This window comes from Accipiter gentilis, chromosome 16 (assembly GCF_929443795.1).
Source record: "Accipiter gentilis chromosome 16, bAccGen1.1, whole genome shotgun sequence".
Taxonomy (NCBI): domain Eukaryota; kingdom Metazoa; phylum Chordata; class Aves; order Accipitriformes; family Accipitridae; genus Astur; species Astur gentilis.
In genome coordinates this window covers 17,313,785-17,336,441 of record NC_064895.1, presented here as the reverse complement: position 1 = coordinate 17,336,441, position 22,657 = coordinate 17,313,785, and the positions used below count along the sequence as shown (strand labels likewise).

At 37.2% G+C, this 22,657-nt stretch overlaps 1 protein-coding gene across 1 annotated transcript in view; it reads left to right on the top strand.

Moving 5' to 3' along the window:
• NBAS (NBAS subunit of NRZ tethering complex) overlaps positions 1–21,853 on the top strand; it is a 189,434-nt gene extending 167,581 nt beyond the window's left edge. The window contains exons 50-52 of the mRNA XM_049818661.1: positions 3,346–3,490; positions 10,086–10,214; positions 21,072–21,853. Coding sequence (XP_049674618.1) covers positions 3,346–3,490; positions 10,086–10,214; positions 21,072–21,347 — 550 coding nt within the window. The 3' untranslated portion in view covers positions 21,348–21,853. The remainder of the gene's footprint in view (positions 1–3,345; positions 3,491–10,085; positions 10,215–21,071) is intronic.
• The last annotated feature ends 804 nt before the right edge of the window (positions 21,854–22,657 follow it).

Here is a 22,657-nt window from a genome sequence, read left to right as displayed (position 1 = left end):
TTTTTTATATATATGTTCTTGAAATTGTGTTTCTGAAAAACCTGCCTTGATGGCTGGGTTAGAGTAGGGAGCAGGAACTATTGTGAGGTTTTCAACAATCTCATTTTAAAGCAAGTTGTATTAAGAAATACTTGAGCAAAGAGGAAAATTGTGAGCAGTTAAGCCAATTGTTTAGCCATATGTATTAAGATTTTTGTTTAATCTTTACTTATTTTTTCCTCCTTTGCTTCAGAAAAGGGTCGTTGCGAACTGATTGTTTACTGCCAGTGTAACGATATGTGCAGGAACTAGGGAATTTTAGCCTGAGTCATCTGAATACTTAGAATTTTGTTTTTTTCAATGTAACAGTAAGTATATAAAGCTAGAAAATACAATTTACATTCTAAAAAGCTTCAGAAGGAAGGAGAAGTAAAAGAACTGCAGTTTGGGGGTGGGGGCAGTTAATAGCCTTTTTTTTTTTTTTTTTTTTTTTTTTTTTTTTTTTTTTTTTTTTTTTTTTTTTTAAAGAATTTTTGTGACCTCTCTGTTAATGATTAGTCTGTGCTTTTTAATGTTTGGGGGGTTTTTTGAGTTCTTGTATTTTAAAACACTCCAGCTAGTGTAATGCTCGTAATTCACCTGCAAATATGATTCTCTTCATATCATTATATGCCATGTTAACTGTGAGGAAACAGAGAGGTAGCTTGGTTGTTTCAGTCAGGTCTCAAAACCGTATGCTTTTTAAAATTTTATTTTTACACCCTTGTTATGCATGCGTGCTTTTCCATCTCATATTCAGAAGTTATTTGAAATATTTCATAAAGATGTTTCTAAAAAAATTTATTGACAGTACCTGAAGCTCTGCAGTCTTTTGGACCTTGCTGCCTACATTCAAAAGGCATTTTTTATTTTTATTTTAAATATTGATAAGGTGTTTTGGAACTCAAAAAAACACAGCTTTTAGGGACTCAGTAGTTTAGTTCACCTTTCTTTTTTCAACTTCATCCAAAATTTCTTTTGGTTCTGGGCCAAAAAATAATGCGTTCATGCTGAGTTTTTGAAATAATTACTTTTTTCCTGTTGAGAAATAACTACTTTTTTTTTTTTTTTTTTTTAAACCATGGTTGAACTAAAGTAAAATTCAGGAGAGAAGACTACTGAATTCTACCTGTAGGTATCAGGTTTTTGGTAACTAAATCCTGTTTTTATTTAGAGTTAGCAGGTAACAGATATTTCTTAATAGATCACACAAGTATTTGAAATAATTATAGGGAATTGTGTTGAGAAAAGCTTTCATATATAAAGTATATATCTGATACCTAAATAAACCAACCTGCACATGGCAAGCCTTGTGGCCTTGCATTTTTCTGGTTATTTCTAACTTCTGTGTTTTGTAGTGTGATTTCTGTTTTCTTTCTAGTGGGGAATTCTTACAGGTTTTTGTAATGTACTTTAGAGGCAGCAGCTATAATAATGGAAATTCATTATGATTCTTCATGCCTCTAAGTCAGAGATGGATCACGTAGCAGGAGCTATCAATTTAACCAGTGGCAAAGGAGTTGCAGGGGTTTTTTCTTCTCCTAACCTTACTGGGGGTTCACAGATTAAGTTCATCATGTTCTGCTTGTTGAATAATCTGGCATCTTTGGGTTCAACCCATCAGGTTGGAAGGAGAGGAGAGGAGCGGAGCAGAGGAGCTCTGCTGTTCCCAGCCAGACTTCTGGCAGCTCTGTGCTCAGTGACTGTGACTGATGGAAAGGCTCAATTAAGTTGTCAAAAGGAATAAAGATAATGACTTCTATTTAGTTAGCATTCAAAGTTACCAACTCTTAGCCTCTCTGCCTGGTTTTAATGTTAGGATATAATGTCAGCTTCATGTTTACATATTTGTTTACAGTTGTACTTTTGAAAGTGGAAGATCAGCAGGAGAGAGCTTTTATATACGAAACAGTAGATAGTGGTGGTTGTCCTCTCCAGAGTTGTCAGACCTATTCCTTGGTATATGTCAATCCAACAGACTCTCTTAACGGACTCCATTTATAGCGATATTAATGTGTTGCTTTCAACAATTGCTGCTAAATAGTATATTTGAAAAGCAGCACTTTGACAGCACTTTACTGCTCCTTCCCTCATGTGCTGGATGAGTATCTTAATTTACACTAAATTGTTAGACTAACCTGCCAGATTTGGTCTTGCTGTGATTCTTTTTTATCTTGTTTTCCTTCAAGCTAAAATGAAAAGTTTCCCATATCTTTGCGATGCCGATTAATGGCCAAAGGTATAGATGGGGTAATTTTTAAACCACCTTTTGTTCCTTCCTAAGTTTATGGACAGATGATCATAGTGGTTGTGTTACTGTGGCTTAATAGAATCATGATCTAAGATGTGATTGTGTGTGATTTCAGCCAATTGTAGATGGCAATTGGAATGCATTAACTTAATTCACATTAGGAAAATGGCAGTGTGGATGTGTTCATGTCATACTTCATGCTGTTATTTAAAGGCTCCGGTCTGCTACCCATTTTTGTCAGTACCTCCAGTCCTAGCATGTACACCTATCCCTAACAACAGTAGGCAACCACCTCCATGATCTAGCAAATAGCGGCTGTAGGCCAAGAAATGTTTCAGCAACAAAACTTTATAGTAAACATTGTCTTTATCATCATGAGTGATAAAATTTACTTGTATCTACTGTCCGGCGTCTGCTTAAGTCTGACTGTGTAATGGTAACATGGCATGAAGTTCTGTGTGGAATGAAAAGAACATTTTAAATATGTAATGCAAATATCTCTGCATCCATATCTACTAACAGACAAGTACAGATGTGTGTACTTTCACTCTCCTACCCTGTTTGGATGGGCTATACAAAATGTTTATTTTTCTTTGTACTTGTTGGACCTGAAAATTAAAATATGAATCTTGGAAATATATTCTCCACTTAGAAGCAAGGGACAGGCACTTGAGAGACAGGTTCTGTTAGAGTGTGATCAAAGCAAACAAAATTAGGAATGCTGGGTTCCTGTCACCCCTCCTTTGATACCATTCTGCTTGGGAAATCAGCTAGTATAAAGCCAGGAGAAGCTGTTCCTATGCTTTTCCAATTTGATGAATCTTTACCTGCTGTGTGATTCCTCAGGGATTGTAACAGCATGTCATAATTCAAAATACTTTAAGCCTCTTTGTTGCGTTGAAAGAATGATGGCATCAGGATAGTAACTTATCTCAAAACTTTTTCCTCTCTCTTATGAGATTGTACTTTAATTCACACATGAGAAAAAAAAAAGAGAAAAAAGAACACCTACAGAAAATGGTGGGGGTGTGTATGTATATTTACATTGTATATACATGTCTGTTTTTTCTGGGCAGATCATGCACAGATGATAATCCCTGGGTGAGACTGGGGACCATTATGCTACAGAGATGCCCACCTGAGGAAAAGGAGAACACAGGAAATGAAATTTTGAAAATCTGCCGTTCTTTGTATGAGACGAAGCACATGCTCCCTGTTGAGGTAAGCTTTAACTTTTGGTATCATGGATATGAGTCCTGTTTTTGGGTCCCAACTACAAGAAAGATGTTGCCATACTGGATCAAGTCCAGTGGAGAGCTAACAAGGTGATTAGGAGGCTGGAGCACAATAAATGCAGAGAGGCTGAGAGAACTGTGTGCATTCTGTCTTAAGAAAAGGTGGCTGACCATATTGCTGTCTTTAAATATGCAGATGAGGAATGATGTAGGGGAGATGGAGCCAGCCTCTTCTCAGAGATGCTCAGTGATAGGACAAGAGGCAATAGAGACAAGTTACATCATCAAAACATCTCATTACATACAAGGAAAACCATTAAAGTGGTGAAACATTATAACAGCTGGATGCCTAGAAGAGACATGGAGTCTCTGTCTTTGGAGGTATTCAGAACTTGACTGGATCACGTCATGGGCAGTTTGATCTTGTTGGACTCAAGTGGAGGCTAGTTGGATTAGCTGACCTTTAGAGGTCTGTTCCGGTATAAATTGTTCTTTGATGTATTTGTAGAAGGGCTTTAATAGTGTATTGTCATTGAAGTCAGTGTGGCAAAAGCTGTTCATTAAATAATCAGTAATTTTCTCACTAATAAATGCATAAAGATTTAGTGAGGAATCCTTGAAAAACGTGTAGGCGATTGAAAAAACCTAATATACAAGTAATCGCTTTGTAATAATCATGGTATTCTGTCTTCCTTAACTATGTATGCATACTTCAATACAAGCATCTCTTAAGTGTAAAATTTTTGAAGCGTTTTGTACATAAACATTGTATATTAATGAAGACAGATTGGAGAAATGCTTAATAAACTTCACACAACTTCAGAGTAATCATGTGCATATTTTTAGTAAGCTGATTAATCCCTTACAATCATCTTCATGCAATCACAGTCTGTTATGGAAAACAGCTGATCTTAAGACTGGAAGCAGAATAGAAACAACACATCCTGTTTAAAATACAGACAGGTGGGTGTGTGGTTTTTTTAAATAGTCCAACAGACTGATTTGAGTCAAGTTCGAAATCTGTGTAAAATATGATTCCAGAGGTGTCAGTAAGCTGAAATAATAAATACATTTATTAATTTATTCATCCCACCAAAAATTTTTGGTGGAAGGTAGGTCTCTGTATCCCTGGGACTGGCATAATTATATGTAGCTTTTCTCTACAAGGTGTTGAATGGCGCATCATAGCTTGTAAGCTCATGATCTTATTCGTGCATAGGAGTAGTCAAACTTTGTCAAAGTAGAATTTTTTATCTCACCTTGGTGATCCAGAAAGACAAATCCCACTGAGGGTCACTGTCATACAGCAGTTGGTTCACCAAGAGCTCTGTTCAAGAATGGATCATGATTTGCTCACTTCTTTTAATTGACTAAACTTTTTCTTAGACTCCATAACAAGTCCCTGTTTGCAAACAGTTTTGGTATTGGTTGGCAGTTTTGGTTGGAGGTGCCTTCCTTTTTTAATGGTACAGGATGTTGGAGGAGCCCTCTATGTAGGTATGAATGTACAGGTACAGTATGAAGATACTCTGGTCCTCAAGCATAAAATAGCTTTACTGATGTAAAATGCCTTTTTTTTTTTCTTATGACTAGAAGGCTGTACAGCAACAGGAGTTGCAGTAAAATGTGTAATTGTACAGTTACCTACAAACACAGGCTGTATTGCTTTAAGTCTCTCCTTGGGAAGAGGGGGAATGACGTGGATAAATTTAAGTAACTTATTTGTATGCACAGCTACAGTACTTAAGTGCACAAATTAGAGAGTTGAGATCGCATGGCTGAATAAGATGAAAATCTGATTACTGACAATTAACCTGTGTAGATGCCTTTACATTTCAATAAATACACTGATTGAGAAGACAGACCTAGAATGATGGACTTCTAAAAACTGAGAGATCAATTTGTCTTCATGAATAACATTTGCCATTCTGAAGACCAAAGATTGTAATGGAAAAAACTTTTAACTTCAAGCCATGATGGTCTGGAAGTTAGAAAAACTGTTTCTTCAGATGTAATGAGAAAGGTTTCTCTCTTCCTTTATTCTATCTCTTGCTGGTCTTTCTGTTTTTTTACAGCCAAGTTCTTTTTTAATGTCATGTGGAGAGTTGCATAGCTTTAATCTTTGTATCTGTGTATGTGTGTTTATTGGGTTTTTTTATTTTTTTACGTTATTCAGTGGATAGATTTTTCCATTCCTCTTAGTTGAAATAAGCATGGTTTTATTTGCTTGGAAGGCACATGTGTTTGGATTGCCTGACATCTGCACTGCCTGATTAATCTCTTTAGAAAGGGGCAAATCCTTCTCCCTGCAGTAATTGTTAGTGTGACTCCTCTGAATATCTCATGTTTTTCTATCAACCTATGGGTCATGTGTCAGTTAACATAAACACCTAAATGGGAGAATGCATCTAGTCTCTTATCTGTTATCACCCTGCGGTCCTAGTGGCCATAAGATGCTTATCTCCTAGAATAATATAGCAGCCAGTTGGTCTCCTTTTTTCTATTTTTTTGTAGCTAGCTGTCCCTGGTTTTTATATATGAGTTTACATTGTATGTTCTTCTTCATTCACAGTTGTCTCTGATCATTTTGTTCAGATAATTTTGAATTTAAATGCTGCCCTTCGGTCTGCTTTCAGCCACAGGCACAATACTGTTTGTACTCATTATCCAGCCCTTCAAGCCATCCATGAAAACACTGAATAATACTGAGCCCAAAACAGACTCCTGTGAAATCTGGTTTATATGCCTCACTGGTGTCACAGCGAACCATCAGTAGCTGCATAACTAGATAGAAGACAAAAGCGATCTTACAAAAGTTTCAGCTACCTCGTGGTAATCCAGATTTTGAATTAGGACTTCCCTTGTCCCTCTCGCAGGTAACATCATACGTTCTGTACGCACAGCCTCTCACTGCAGGCAGGCAGACACTCAAATGCGTTCAAGTGCTTACTGCAGAAAAGCAAGCCGCTTGTGTTGCTCTGAGAAGCACTGTCGGTGGTGCCTTGCTGCTTAGGGTTGGATTTCCAATCCCTGTCCAGAGCAGCAGCGCAGTCACTTTGGACAGAGATGCGAGGAGGTATTTGTACTCTTTGGACAGTCTTCAGTGCTCGGCAAGTTGTCAAGTCCCTTCCTGTGGAAAAAGGGATGGAGGCCATTGCAAGTGTTTGCAAGTCGGATCCCACTCTCCTACACCTTACTTCCCTGGTGCAGAGGACAGTGACTGTTTCATGTGACATCCTCACAGTCTTGCTGAAGTCAAAATATGCCATAGTGATGGCCTTACTCTTAACTACAGAACCTGTTGCAGGGCCCTGTGGGAACATATTTCTGTGCAGGTTTTTTTGTTTGGGTTTTCATTTTATGTTTTGATGGTTTTCATGAACTGGGAAAGTCTGATAGGTCTACAGTTTTCCCCTTGCGTGCCTGCTTTCTTCCATGCCTGAAAGACAGACTGTATTTCTCTCTTCCAGTCTTTTGTAGCCTGTCATGCTCTCAAGGGCGATGTCTCTTAACCTGATTTATTATTTCTTTAGGTGTTTGGGGGTGAATTCTTCAGCCCCAGAAATTTCTTTTTTTATTCTAGTGTGAATTTTCAATGCTGAGTTCTCACCCATTGTTGTTGTCAACTGTTAGCTGTTCATTTGCCTGAGATCTTTTAATAAGAATTAAAGCAAAATAGGTATTTAATACTTTGTTTTTCTTGGCTTTTTGTTACTGTTTTTCCTATCGGTATGTCATTAATCACAATGTAGAGTCATAAGGAAAACAGAGGCAGTGCAGTCATACCTTATAGGAGATATGAAGAAGAGTGGATAGGAAGTACCCTTCTGCATAAACCACTAGTGAGACTGGCATTAAAATAAAACACCCTGTTAGTATAGCTGCATTTTAAGAGGACACTGAAAAATGAGGGGCGGAAGAGAGAACCTGCAAAAATTAGTGCACAGATGAAAATACTTTGAAGTGGAAGACTGAAGGAGTATATTATCTTACCAGAGATCGAGAGGTGATTGATTGTATTCTGCAGATATTTTTAGAAGGAACAAAAGCTAATAAAAGTCTTTCTTGATTTAAAAAGAAAGGCATAACAAGAACCAATTGAGTTTAGTTTATACCATTTCAAATTTTAGCATAAGGAATGATATTTTGACAGTAAGTATAATTAATTATTGGAATGTATATTTCTCCTTCAAGAGAGATGATGGATACTCTATACTCAAAACATTTTTGTTGGTAAGACTGGATATGTCTGCTAGACATGTTATCATCTGGCACAAAATTACTCAAGTCATCTGACTGGTACCTACCTGAAATCTAATGACCTTTGGCTTCAGAATCTGTTACTGTAAGATAAAGTTAATTGGATGGCTAAGCCATTAAAGAAGTTAATTGGATAGCTAAGCATGTGTTTCCTTATGTGTAGGCCTTTATGCCTCTGTGATGAACAAGGCAGACTGTGTTAGAATGTGTCCCATTAGAATGTGTAACCAGTACTAGAGTATAATTGTGAAGCATCTAAGAAAACAAAATGCTGGCATATCATTTGAGTTAAATGTTATTGCTTTGAACAGCAATGCTAATATCTGTATTATTGCGTTTACTTGCCGAGAGATTTAATTTTTCTTTAAAGCAGGTCACTGAGACAGCAAACTCTGATGTAACATCTGCAGTTTTTCTCTCCCTGCCTTGTTGCTTTAAGAATGTACAGTATGTAGTTACATTTTACAATTTGCTTAGTTTCCTTTTCTTCCTCCCACAACCCTAAAATGTGATTTGCTGTTCTTTTAGAGAACCTTCTTATAGTTACAGGTTATTTCTTATGGCACTGTTTCTCTGGGTGGTTTTGAGAGGCTTTCAGACAGAAAAAGTTACCAAGCATGGTAAAATTGCTGGTTTGTTCAGGTTATGCATCTTCTGACTCTCAGAATTTATTGTTCTGAACATGCTGTGGATACATGTTTTCAAGAAAAGGAGACACGTAGAGTGGATCTCTAACTTCACATTTAGTAAGTTTGCTGGAATGGTTAGGTATACTGCTCAAAAGAAGTAAAATGGAATATGAAATTATCAGAAGTTGAATAAGCATATGACTGATCAGACAAAGATTAATGTATTTATTTAATATTCTTATTCCTTGATCCTATATCATATCCTTCACTGAAAACATCAACCATCAGTAGCAGTACAGGATACAAGTTTAAAGGAACAAGTCTGAGTAAGAGAACAATCCTTGCCTCAGTGCCTCAGAGCTCAGTGTGATGGAATATAACTTTCTAGGCAGTGTTTCGTGATTCAGAAAAGACTGAGCACCGTGCAGCCAGAGAGCTCCCTGTGCCAAGCAAGGCCAGGTATCTGCAGAACATTACAGTTGGAGTATTTAACGTCTCTTCATCTTCAAATAATTTTTAGGCTGTTAGGTTCACAGCTACTAAAACCATGCTGCTAAAAGTGTGGTTGCATCTTGGTCATCAAATTGTTACACCTGTCAATAAACTGCAAAAAATGTAAACAATATGACTTGCGTTCTCTCAGTTTAATATTTAGCTGATGAGCTCCTTCAACAATTGCTCTCTAAATGTTGGAGTGAAACAGAGAGCACCTCTAAGAGTTGGATACCATTTTCAAGGTGACTATCATACAAGATCCAGAGCACTTAGTGTGAGCTGTCCTGGAATATCCCTGATGACCCTCATTGGGAATTGGTTGTGACAAATGACCCAAATTCTTGGAAGTTACAAAAAGGGAAAAGGAAGTTATAATTCGGTTTAGAACATAGTTTGTTAGTTGAAATACTTTTTGATGTATAAATGAATAAAATACTGCAACGTTGAGGGGAAAAAAAAACAAACCACAAGTTACATGTAGGTTGTTTTGTTTGTTTGTTTTAACTAAAGGCCAAGGTAAAGATTTGGAAATGCACAGTAGGTTTGTTGGGGGGTTTGGGGGAGGGCGGTTTGTTTGGCTTTTTTTTCAAGATACTTCTCTGGCCAGTTTTTTCTTGCAGAGATTTATGATGCTGAATTTGTTCTATATTATAAAATATGAGAAATTAGGTGAATGGGAGAGAGTTAATTTGCTAAACTTTAATCATGTCTAAAAAATTGTATAAAATTTGGAAAGATTTTGCAACAGAACTTTATGATGTTCAACACTGGTACTGTTATTTCATGTTGATTTTGTTCTACTTTTATGATTGCATAATTGAGTTACGGAAATGTCACAGGTGCCTGTTAAGTTTCTTCCTATGCTTTGCAGTATTTCAGTAAGCACAAATATATTCGTCCCACAGAGAGCTGTGATTGCTCTGTTGTTCTTTCAGTAAAACTCCAGGTTGCAATGGTGATTCAGTACCTGTTTTGTCTTAATGTAACAAACGTTGCACTTACAACCCTGTATTTTGCATTTTTTCTAAAAATGTATCCTTTCAAGTTTCTGAAGAGTTATTTCCAACAGGGAGTTCATTTGTTGTGGAAATTGGGTTTTCATTTTGCATTTGACATAGAATTTTCATAAATTTTAGTGTGAATGATGTTGTTAGTATCTCCAGAGATCTCACCGAATGAGTTTACTTTTATTTTCAGTGTATAAAAGAATTATGTTTCCTGCTGCTTAACCAGTCCGTCCTGCTGCCGTCCCTGAAACTGCTGGTAGAAAGCAAAGATCAAGATCTTCACACTGTGGCACTGGAGCAGATAACAGCTGTTGCTAAGGTATGAGCAGTTGAATTAACCACCTTTCAGAGTCTGAGGTAATAAATTAGCGCTTTTATCTTCATATAGTAAGCAGAGACTATTGAGACCCTTATTATTAACATTTTCCACAGCTATTGCGTCCACAGTGAGCAGTAACACACAGCTAGTAAGATCTTTTATATATACTTGAGGTGATTAAAACTCAGCACTTTCTTTAAATTATCTAGTATGCTATTTTAGGTCAGTGTGGTGGAACAGAAACTATTCGGTTATATCAAGTAGATTATTATTTCTCTGCTCATACTCTAGCACTTCGGGTTTTGTATTTTTTTTTAAGTGATAACAGTACGTTAGATGAGTTAGCTTGTTTCTGACAAACTTGGCAGTCTGTTTATATACACGTGGAGAGATGCTACATCACTGGTTTTGTTGTAGAAAGGCTAAAATGCAAGATGGTACGTTTGGGGACTTTCATGCAATTCTGAACAGGTTTTATTCAATACTGCAGCGAAGTTTCTGGAAAAAAACACCCTAAATACTGTCTTTTTTTCTTTGGACAAGAACTGAAAGACATTACTGTATATTTTTCAATTGTTATATAAAGTTCCATTACTCTCTCTTTCCTGTGTATGTGCTTTTCAGTTAAGAAGGAACTCCTAAAAAGATGAAAGCTAGTCTCCTAGACAAAAGCATTATATTATCTTTTACCATTTTTTTCTGAAAACTGTGCTAGGTTTAAAACTTCTTGGAGCTCTTAATTGAACTTGTGCATGTACAACCTGGCTTTCTTGGATTTTATGTTAGCTATCATCTATGATCTAGCACCCTACCACAAAAGAGAAGGGAGGCGTTGTCTCATACCTTTATATGAAAGGGAATGGCTTTCCTGTCTGGCTCAATTAACTGCATTGAACATTTCCAGAATTACAGTATTTAGGTAGGAAAACCTCATCTCTAATATTTTCAAATTCTGCACCGTATCTTAGGGAGCTCTTGGTTGTGTATTACAATATAATATAATAATTGATGGTAAATTTCCCATATAATACTTCAAATTGAAACTGCCCATATGGAAACAGAAATGGAACTGTGTGTATCTTTTAAAAATAAGCATCCCCAAAACACAAAATCTTTTAAAAATGTGATTTGCATGAATTCAGATTGAAATTGTAACTGTTTTCTGAGACACTCAAAGGAGGCAAACATTCCCCTGTTTCTGCAGGAGCTTTCTAGGGCAGGCTCTCTTCTCTAGTTATATTGCCACAAATTTTTGAGATTCCTTGGTTGCAACAAATGGTGCAATCCTATCCCCTACTTTCACACCATCCTCTGTTCCCTGTGAAAGATATTCTGCATTCTGCTCTTCCCAAGATTCTCCCTTAAGTCTCCCCTCCTCGCTTATTCCTGCTCTTGTGCTGTGTCTTTCCTTCTTATTCTGCACATTGTATTCCAGAGGCTTTCTCTTTTTGCATCCGTTGGATAGCTTGAGAAAGGATTTATCTCCTTTCCAGAACACAGCAGTGAAGACCAGTCAGAGAAGCAATAGATCTGGAAGCATAGGCTCCATCTCAGATGTTGCTAATTTTCCTTCAAAAGGACATAGTTACCAAAATGGAGGAAGCACCAGCTTTTTTAACCTGTTCTCTACAAACATTTTAAATGGTAGCTTGGAAGGTGGCAGGGTGTATTACATATAATATGCATCTGCTTGTATCAAAATTCCAATATCATAGTTAGCATCCAGTATGAATTTGGAGTATTTCCTAGTTCAGTTTGGCATTCTAAGAAAGAACCACAGGTTTTTATGAGGGTGTTCCTATTTCCTTTTCTTTATACAAATCAACCACAAATTTTGTGAATTTTCCACAGAACATAATTTTATAAATATGAACCACCAAAACAATAGTAGATTATCTTTAGTATATTGATAGTTTTCTTTTACCACCTGCAATTTTAAATTTTGTGTCTGCAAAGCAAAGCTTTTTTGTAGCTGGTTTTAAACAAGATGATCTCATTGAAAAACAAGTGGGCATCTGATATATGCATGCACTTTCTCATCTATATGTTCTTGTTAACCTTTTAAAATTGACTTTTTTTGTTAACAGATGAAAGCTGCTGTGTAAGTGACTAGCTCTGAAGCTTGCCAGCAGGAATTTGTGTCCATGTACATTTTATTTAACTATTTTTAAAGCATAATGCTGTGCAGTAGCACTTTCTGAATGATTACTAATTGTATTACTTTCTTAACTGGCCTTTTCTTTCTAGTGTGCTATGGCTTTCAATTTTCTACACTCTAGGTTGATTGTGTTATATTGGAGTTTTAGGACCAGGAACCATGTTATCTTCCTACTAATATAAAGCACTTTGTACACTTGTGCATGCCTAAATTAATAACTCTTTTTGGCCTTCTTATGCAGGATACAGCTTGATAAGTTGCTTCTAGTTTTTCTTTTGAAATTCAGTATTAATTTGAGCATGTAGCTCTGTAAGAGTGCTGGATAACCTCGAATTTTCAAAGCATTTAGCTTTGGTCTAAGTTTCGTCTTAAGTCAATGAAAATTTAATATTGACTTCATTACATCAGGCATAGAGCTTAGCCAGTACCTTGAATATAACATTCCGCTGCCAGTTTAGAAAAGCAACTAGTACAGAAGAGTGCAATGCTAAATTTAAAAGCTGTTCTTATATTGTTCAGGAAAGTATCTCTTACTCTCTTTTTTATATGCATCTCATGACTACATTAGTTGGTGCTGTACTAAAAGTGCATATACTGCTTAGCTATGTCAATGTTGTTTATTCAGTATAATTTTGTATGCATACCTTTTGCTTTTTAAAAACCGTATTCGGACTGTTAATGCTTTTTGTGGAATTCTTAATGAATTTTTCATAGGAAGCCCATTTCTGTTTACATTAAATAGGAAAAGGACAAATAACATCTGGCAAAGGGAAATCATAGCTATTGATTCCCTGACATAGTGCTAACGCAGCTCACAAACATGGCTGTGAGAAAAATACAGCACTTGCTTGCTGATACGATGTATTAGTTACCTATTTGTTGTATGTTGCTGACAGCTTTATGGATGTTTACAGTTAAGGATGATGCTGAAGTGCTGATACTAGGAATTGTATAGCTTTTGCCTGTAATAAAACAACCAAGACTTTGTGTAAGCTTTTTTGAAATTGCAGACCTCTCTTTTTATTGTGTATCTTTTTATAAACTGCCACTTGTCTTTTTTGGATAACAGAAATAACTATTCCTCCTCTGTGTTGTGTGGTGTGTGAATAATTTTTAAAAACAGTTTACCTAAATAAGGCTATTACTGACAATAGGGCTCAGATTTTGCCCTTAAGAGTCAGATTTTTTTGGGGAAGGGTTTCAGTGTTTTATGTTCACTTGGATATCTTTCAAAGATTAAGACTGGGTTTTATACTTCTGACAGAACAATTAAATATTCTGTTACTTGTTGGTAGTTATACTGTTGAAACAGCTAATAAATGGGAGTTAATATAATCAGTGCAAATACTTCTCCAACCAAGGCTTTAATAGAAACTAGAACTAGAAAATGATTTTAGTTAATCTAAAATAAAACCTTAGCTCCATTTGTATGCTATACTTTTGATGAAGTACTGAGACTACCTTTGCAGCATGATTTATTGAAAAATGTAATATGAAAAATCAAAGAATGTGTGAAATGATGGAATTTCCAGTGTTCTCCAGTGTCATATGCCATTTACGATTAGTCGCTTGATGTGGCCTACCTTTAAAAGAAATCTTGGCAAATTATGTGTATATAAGCTAATGGTGATTATGGTAAAATATTTTTCTCTAATTTATTTTTCTAGTTGTTTTTTGTCTTTTTTTTTTTTTTAAATATATATCTCTATCTCTTCTCCCCTTATTTATTTGTCCTGTAGCTATAGACTCCAATGAGGAGTAAAATGAAAAGCATTTACCTCCAGTAGTAGTGAAGAGCTAATATTAGCTCTGGGAAATAACAGGTTCAGTTCTTTTCTGCTATTACATCATCATCAGCTCTTAATTTTCCATTAGTATCCATGTTTCATAATGCATGGATTTTATAAATGCATAAGTTATGGATGAAATATTGCCTATTGCTAATACCAGAACCTCTAGACACCTGCATAAACAATGCTGATGAGGAACTGTGCAGACCCTGACTTGCCCCTTAGGCAAAAGGTAATGCCTGACCTGCTCTTACTTTTCTGAAACTCTCAGTACAGGAGAGAGGTTTTTTGGGGTTTGTTTTTTTTTGTTTTGTTTTTTTTTATTCCCCTCCCCATCCCCCGGCCCCAAGTACACTGCATCATAGCAAGTATAGGTACAATGTCCATGTAGGCTGTATTAGCAACCAGAAAAAATACTGGATGCTGATACGTGCCCTTGGTCTTGGGGAGCAGATCCACAAAATTCTTGCATTCATGGTCGCATGAATTTGTGGAGGCCTCCGTGGTTTATCAGTAAAGCCTTCTAGATGTCTCAAATTCCTCCTCTGAGGAGGAGCTCCTCCTGAGAAGAGCTGCCACCTGTGGCAAAGCTGATCTTCACCCACCTATTTCACACACAAGCTTTCTTAAAAATTTTGCAGGCTGCCTGGCTCTGCATGCCCAGGGCACCTGCTGCCTTGGTAGGGCTGGGTGCCTCAAGCCTGAGCCCATTTGCAGTTTGGAACATCCGTGTGCTGATGGCAAAGCCCCAGGCAGGCATGCTTAATAGTTATGCACTGACAGCACCGAGTTCGGTGTAAGACACAAACTGTCATTCTGATTCAGAAATACAGCAGTTAGCGTAGGGGTGAATACAGGTTGTACAGGGAAACTGCTTGAACACCACCCCCTACTCCCTACGAGCAGCACTTAGTAGTCTGGGATAAGGCTCCTCCTCATCTTGCTGAAGATGTGCAGAAATTGTTTAGGACCTGTGGAGACAGAGTGCGAGTGGGTCCTCACTTCTGTTGGCAGAAACCTTGCTGAGATGTGGTTTTCCATCTGGAGATGCAGATCCGTTTATAAATTCTGCATTTAAGAGACATTTGATAAAATGCACAAGCCCTCTTTGAAGCAGAGTGCTGTAGCACTGCTTCATCGGAAACGAGTGCATCTGTTGCAGTTCTGTTTCTGTGCTGTCTCACTTTCTAGATGAATATGTATGTCTCTAGCAGGGAAGGATGTTGATCATCACAGTCTAAAGGAGCGAGCTAGTCATCAGAGATACCACTTGAATGCCTACATCTTGAAAGCAGATTTCAGCCAATACCTAAATAGGTATGTAAGTCAAGGAAAAAAAAGTCAGGAGTTCCTCTCCTTAGCGCAATTATCCCCATTAGTTCTTTTACTTGTACACGTGCGCATTGTGTGTGAGCACCACACTAAATCTGTACTGTCAAATCCTACTGAAGGAGAGATGGATATGAAAAAGTAAAGCTGCTCCTAGTTAAGCCTTCCAGAAGTAACAGATACTACACTAATGAAAAATTCAGCACCCTTAGCATGGAAGTCTAGATAGGCATAATGATTTTTCTCCACCGTATGTACTCTGAGTGTGTCACTATTGTGGTTTATAGTTTATTCACAGGTTTATACAATATGGAAAACGGTTGTGTGTTAACTTGCAGAAGATACCTGCACCTCTGAGACTTGCTTAAACTGCAGTCAGCTGCATCCCGTTTCACTGGAACGGTGTTTCTGGGATCAGCGATAAACTTTGCTGGAACCAGTGTTCTAAGGCTTAGTTAGGATCTTGAGATAGCAAGGGCTCTCTGCATGTGCAGGCAGATCGGGAATGACTCATCAATAAGATCCTACCTCTGCTGTCTTCTGAGAAGCAGCAGCTTTTTAACACTGGGATGGTGAGGTTGCTTTTTAGTAATTGTCTTATTCGGGTTTTACTCTCGTGGTTAAACTTGTCAAAAGAGTGATTTTGAAAAAGAAAACGTAGTGCATTTCGAGAGTCTGTGTCTACTGTAGCCCAGTATTTGGTATGTATGCCAGAAGTATGTACTTGCAGGCAGTCTGTGCTAATTTAAACATTTTAAATATGATTGAAATCATTGGTAAACAAAAATAACCCTGAAGATTGTTTTGAATTAATATTTTTCAAAAGGTAAAATTTTGAGGATCAAAAGTCCATCTGAAACAGTATCCTGGCTCCAATGGATGGGAGAATTACAAGTGTAGTGAACAGTAAGGATAGGGCAAATGTATAGGCTCTTTTTGAGATACTACTCTCCCAACTTCCAGTTATTTTTCAGCTTTATATATTTGCTAACTAAGTAACTGCCAGTGGTTTTCTTTCTCAGTTTTGTCCAGTTTGTCCTTAAACTTGGATGAGCTTTTATATTCTGCAGTATCATTTGCAAAGGGTTCAACAGTGTAAAAAACCAACTATATTTTTTTATTTACTCTCAACTTGATCCTACTAGGTTCATTTGATGCTTCATAATTCTTTTTTTAATGAGAGAATTTGTTTAATCAATTGCTTTGTACTCTAATGATGTTGCTATCTGCTTTATACCCTTTAAGCTGCCTCTATCCTAGTTTGGGGAGTCCTAGTTTTGCTGAGTCATTCCTTGCACAGACACCATATTATACTCTGTGGTGTATTTTTACTTTTAAATATATACTCTGTGTGTTTACCTTTTATGTCATTGTAGTAATTCTTTGCTTTAATGCATGTTCTAATTTAAAATTAATTTTAAATATATGTAGTTTTAAGGTACATTTAAATTGATTTATTTTTTTAAAATCTTACAGTTTTATCTAAGCATCGCTGCTCAGTGTATCAGCTATCTTAATTAAGGGTTTTAAATATACATTAATTCATTGACAATCTGAATAGTTGTCGGTAAGGAATTTCCGTGTGTGCATTTGTTTTTATTTAAACTAATGACTGTGACTGTCTCTTTATATGCAACTGATACCCAAAACGTTGACATGATCTGTAGTTGCAAAACTGCTAAATAGTTAATCTAGTTTTCACAGCTGCCTATTTTTATACAGATGTTTCCTTAAACCCTGGCATCTCTGTTCTTCCCACACCTGTCAGACTCCACTTCGATTGACCGAAGTGTTGCAGAACAGACAGTGGCCTTAGCTGCGGGAAATGCCTTCACAGGGTCTGGTTGCCATCTTGTGTCTCCATCTAGTTGCCTGGAGACAATTACATTACAAAGGTTCCCTCTTTCTGACCAGATCTTCAGACAGCTTTGAAGTCAGAAAATGGGAAATGTTAATCAGTTTAAACCTCCTGGGCTATTTGAGCTTGAGGATGAGCTGACAGACACAACCAAGAGTCTTTTGTGCGCTCTTTTGTTATGTGTAAAGACACAATGATCTCATTTATGCCTGAGTACAGATAGGTTGCTCTGCTTCTGTGTTTTATGCGGGCATCTTCATCCCCATAGTATAGCTCAGGTGTATAGCTCAATAGTTTTATGCTAGAAAAGATCTTTCACTTTCAGACTTGGCCTTCTCAAATTTGTAGGTTTTTGGTATATGAAATCACACTAATCTATAGGACCTTCCGTTAACTGAATAATAGCCTAAAAAACTAATTTAAACCAAACCTCCTATCTTCTGTTAATCTCATTACTGTAATTACTGTTTGCGTTTTATGTTCATAAAATCAAACACTGAAGCCGTGTGTAAAGTTGCATCCTACATACAGGTCAAGAGTAGAGCACACAGAGCTCAGAGGTGAGGCAGAATATCCCTCCGGCCTTCCATTTCAGAAAAGATGAGAGCTGTTTGGATAATGGCTCAGTATGCTGCGTGGTATGCTATAAGATGCCAACACTAGGAATTTTATTTAATCATCAACCTGTCTTCAACGGGAAAACATGTCAGTAATTAAAATATGACAATTTAAAGGAATTATTAACTAATTAAAGACTTAAAGATTGGACAGCCTAAAGACTGGACATCCCTACAGTTCTTAGAACTGTTTTGTAAGCTGGACGTAAAACTGCTATGCACTGTTGCATTAGCTTTGTAATAATGCATAGTGTGAAAATGTTGAAGACTTGGAGGAAATCAAGTTTATTTTGGGGATTCCAGTAGAAAGAAAACCACAAATACCTAATGAAGTAATGGAAGAAGTAGCATGAGGGTGAAACAGCAAACTCCCTTCCTGGTTAACATGATAAAGACATTCTGTTTTTCTGGAAAGCTTCTGAAGTTCCAAAGGAAGTGTAAATTGTAAATTGAAAGTAATGATCCTGTGTTATTAGTGGTAAATTGAAGGTAATAGAAAGAGGTGTAATAGCTTTTCATGCTACAATATTTCATGTTTTGTCTTTTTCCTTTTTTAATTATATTTTATGTCGTGTGGAGCGCAACTTCTCCAAAGTAAAGCAACAAGTTATTCCATTGCTGTTGCTTATCACATACATGCTTTCAGTCATCATGCCAGCTTTTCAGCTCTTACACAGAAGCGGAACTTATATTCATTACTCTAAAACTATTTAGATACAATAAAGATCTTTCTTCTAAAGAATTTGTTGTTACTTCAAAGGAAGTTCTTTCTCATGAAGCTAGTTGCAGATTTCTCATCCTCTTCCATGCAAGGAGCTACCTGGTAGTTCCTCATGAACTCTCCATGTTCCTCTGAGACAAGGGGAGTCTAAAGAATCTCAGTGGATATAATAAAGGGGCATGAAAGATGATGTTTAGCACTTACATTGTTGAAATTAGCTGAGGCAGAGACAGTCCTTAATAAGAAGAACTGGCCCCAAGAACCAGCCAGTGAGGCAGAGACAGTTCCGGATAAGAAGCAAGAGCTGGCCCCAAGAACCAGCCAAGACTGGCCTTGCAGCTTGGCTGAATACCAAGAAACCACTGAGCCTGCACAAGAAAAGAGGTTACTAGCGGTGATGAAGAGGAGCCGTCCATCTTCATCTCTGTGACGACCAGATGACCACCATAAGGAGGCACTGCACAAGCGCAGTTGAGAGGAGACTGTGGAAATGACTTCTTGAAGCTAATTTTAATATGAAGAGGGAATAGGTCATGCATACGTATAGGCATATTGTGAAACTCTGTGTATACGTAACACTTGATTGCATAAATTTGAAGCGAACTGCTGAGTCAGGCGCGCACGACTTTGGTGGGACTGCCCCCCTGTGCTGCCCAGTGCTGAATGAACATACCTACTTTACAATCTCACTGATTGTGGAGTCTGTTTCCGCACGTCACCCCTACATGCAAATGTAATATTGATTCCTCCAAATAAGATGCCAAACGTTGGGAGTCTTGGAATTCCATGCATTCAAGAGAAAATTATGTTACTTGTTCCAATTTATGCTTTGAGGATCCTGTTTCTGGTTTGACTACCTGTATAGGGAAACTGGGGAGAGTAGTCTCCCACAGCAGATGGTCCATGTTAAATGGTGTGGATGATCTCTCGCAGTGTTTGTATCTGAGTAGGTAAGAATTTTTACCAGTACATTTGGTTTTCTGGACTAATAGAGCATACTTCTGTTCAATCTTTCTGGGACAAAAAAGTAAAATAAAATTAAAAAATAATCACACCACAACTCTAAATTCACAGTTACATGTTACTAAGAAATGAGTGTGGAAACTTTGTGGGACAGAGAATTGGGCTATAAGCAAGAAGTGCCTGTTGCAGTGTGTTCATGGTGACAACGGTGGGGCAAGGAGTGGATGCAGCCCATTGCACACGGACATGAGAAAGCAAAGCTCTGCACTGTTTTAGCTTGAACTAGAACAGGGAGACAAGGAAATTTTAAATGCTGTCCTGAAAAGAATCAGGGTTAAAATTTTGTCATACTAATTAGATTAAAAATTGCTTAATTTCAATTGTCAAGTGTCAGTGCCAAATCTCTCGGTATACAGTAGTCACGTTCTGCGTAGCGGCTGAACTGGTCTTCGAGGGTACCAAATCACGGGATCACAGGGTCTTTATTACTTGCTGGTACAGAAAATGAAACAGAGGCTAACCAGACAGTTTTGTTTTTAAACTGAGAGATTGTTTTGTAAACGTAGCATAATTTGATTAGTTTATTTGTAACTTTTAAGATGCAGTCATTGAAAACTTGACTATTGTCTACCCTTCCTTTGGCCTTTTTTTTTTTGTTATATTTATTTGTTTTATTGGACTTTTGAAGTGGTAATCCACCTAAGATGATTAAAACAACACTGCATTACAGGAAAGACATCTCAACTGTAAATGAAATAGAATGTAAAGTATTCTATAGTGTTATTTATAAAGCTGTAGACACGATTTTCAGGAGAGTGTCTGCTCTCATGTGTCAAGTAACCACATTTTTCTGAAGTACACAGGGTGCCTCACAGAGGTAGCAGCTCTGTGCTCCCAGTCTTTTAAAAAGTTGTGTTCTTCTGAAAATCTCACCCTTGCTGTGAGTGCTGAAACTCTGGAAAATCTGGTTGAGTCTGCCAATGTTGTCTATCATTAATATGTGGAATGTAATACATTATATTGATATAAAGTGACCAAAATTTAATATACTCTGCTCTGACCTTCCTCAGGGTGTCATTCTTGAGATGGAGGTAAATGGTGTGGTCCATTCTGCACTGAGGCTGAGAACCTGTGAAAAGTCTATAAAGCTGTTCATGTAATCCTAGCCAGGTTGTTAAGCATCCTTATTCCTTAACTTTGTGCAGGTCACGTATTAATATTCATGTGAAAGAGACTGTTAAAGACATACCTTTACATACTGTGACATATGCAAAGTGTGTATCCCTGTTGTTAATCCACACAGAATACTCATCTCACTTTCAAGGTCACGCTGTGCAGTTAGAACAGTCACGACATGTTCTGGTTGATGGATGCATCTGGTAATTAATTTTTAATTACTTTGGATTTTTCTTTCTTCATAGGTTGATGATTCCAGTTGCGATGCTGAAATACTTTCCTTGCTCCTCAATGCCAAGTTAGTGGTGAAGTGCGTATCCACTGCCTTCTATCCTCGCCTTATTGACCACTTACTGGCTAACCAGGGAGAAGGAGGCTGGGATGTGGAGGAAATAGCAAAACAACTTAAAGAAGCAGGGTTCAATGCGGAGGCTGGGTCCCTCTTGATGTCTCATCGAGGGACTCATCCTGCACTCAGGACTTTTACTACTGCCCTCCAGGCTATTCAGCATTGGATCTGAAAATGTTGAATTTGTCGATTTGTCTGCCTTTTTGCTGGAGATCTAACACAAAAGGGAGAAATTGTTGTTCTAGTGAAGTAACAAAGTTAGTTATTGCCTATGTTTTGTAGAAAATACAAATAGCACACTTACAGTGAATTCCCATATACTTCTAATAATTTTAAATAAATATTGGTGTGGACCGTATCATTCTGTTATATGACTAGGAAAGCATTGAATCTCATAATCCTTTTCAGATCAAAGTGTTAAATGATTACACTCTGTGACATATAAATGAAACATTAGTAAGCTGGCAGGTTATATACAATTTGTCTTAATTTCTGTAGGTAACTTACTCTTGTCATAATGTAAAACTAATGTAAAAATACAATTATAAAGATATATGGAGCAAAAAAAAAATCACAATGAAGAATAATTTCAGAGAATTTCAAAACCTTAAAATTTGATATTGTGCAATGTTGTTACCACAGCTTTTGTTTGCAAGAAATAAAATATTTTGCATTTATCATAGTCTCTCTTCTCTCCTCCTTTTAGACAGATAAATATTTTTTCTTCAGCCCCTTTTTCTGAAATTCGTGTTTCTCCTTAGTGGTGTTTATTCATAAGAACAAGCTGAACTTTTGTGTGCTTGCAGACAGTTCTAGTCTTTGAGGTATTTTTCCACACAATTTGGGAAGCCCCATCTCAAACCCTAAAGACTTGTTGATAGTTTTTGTGAAGGCACTTTCAAAGTATTTTACTTATATTTTTCCTGAGTCCTGAAAAATTACATAGCTATATTTATTTCTAAACATCTATCTTTCTTAATAAGGCAAAGTATTTCTGATTGTTTTCAGAGTTTTTTTTAACAAGGGGAGTGTCTCTTTATTATACTGCAGTACCAGAAGGGTTTGATGTTTCCATGTGTTTATAGGAATTAATCTGTAAATCTTTTGCCTAATCTTGTCTTCAGATCTAATTTTGATGTAATAATGTACAGAAACATTACACATGATAAGATCCATAGGATAATACAGGTTGGAAGCAATCTCTAGAGGTAACCTAATCTAACCTCCTGCTCGAGGCAGGGTTCTTTTATTGTTGGAGCTGGTTGCTCAGGACTGTATTCCGTCAGGTCTTCAAAACCTCAAAGGATGATGTCCCACTGCTTGACTCTCCCCATGTTGAAAAGCTTTTTATGTTTGTCCTCTTGTTTGAACTTGTCTCATTTCAGCTTCTGCCGGTTGTCTCTCATCCTCCCACCGTGCACACAGTGAAGAGCCTAACTCCATCATCTTGACACCCTTCTTGTAGGCATTGGGTCCCCCATA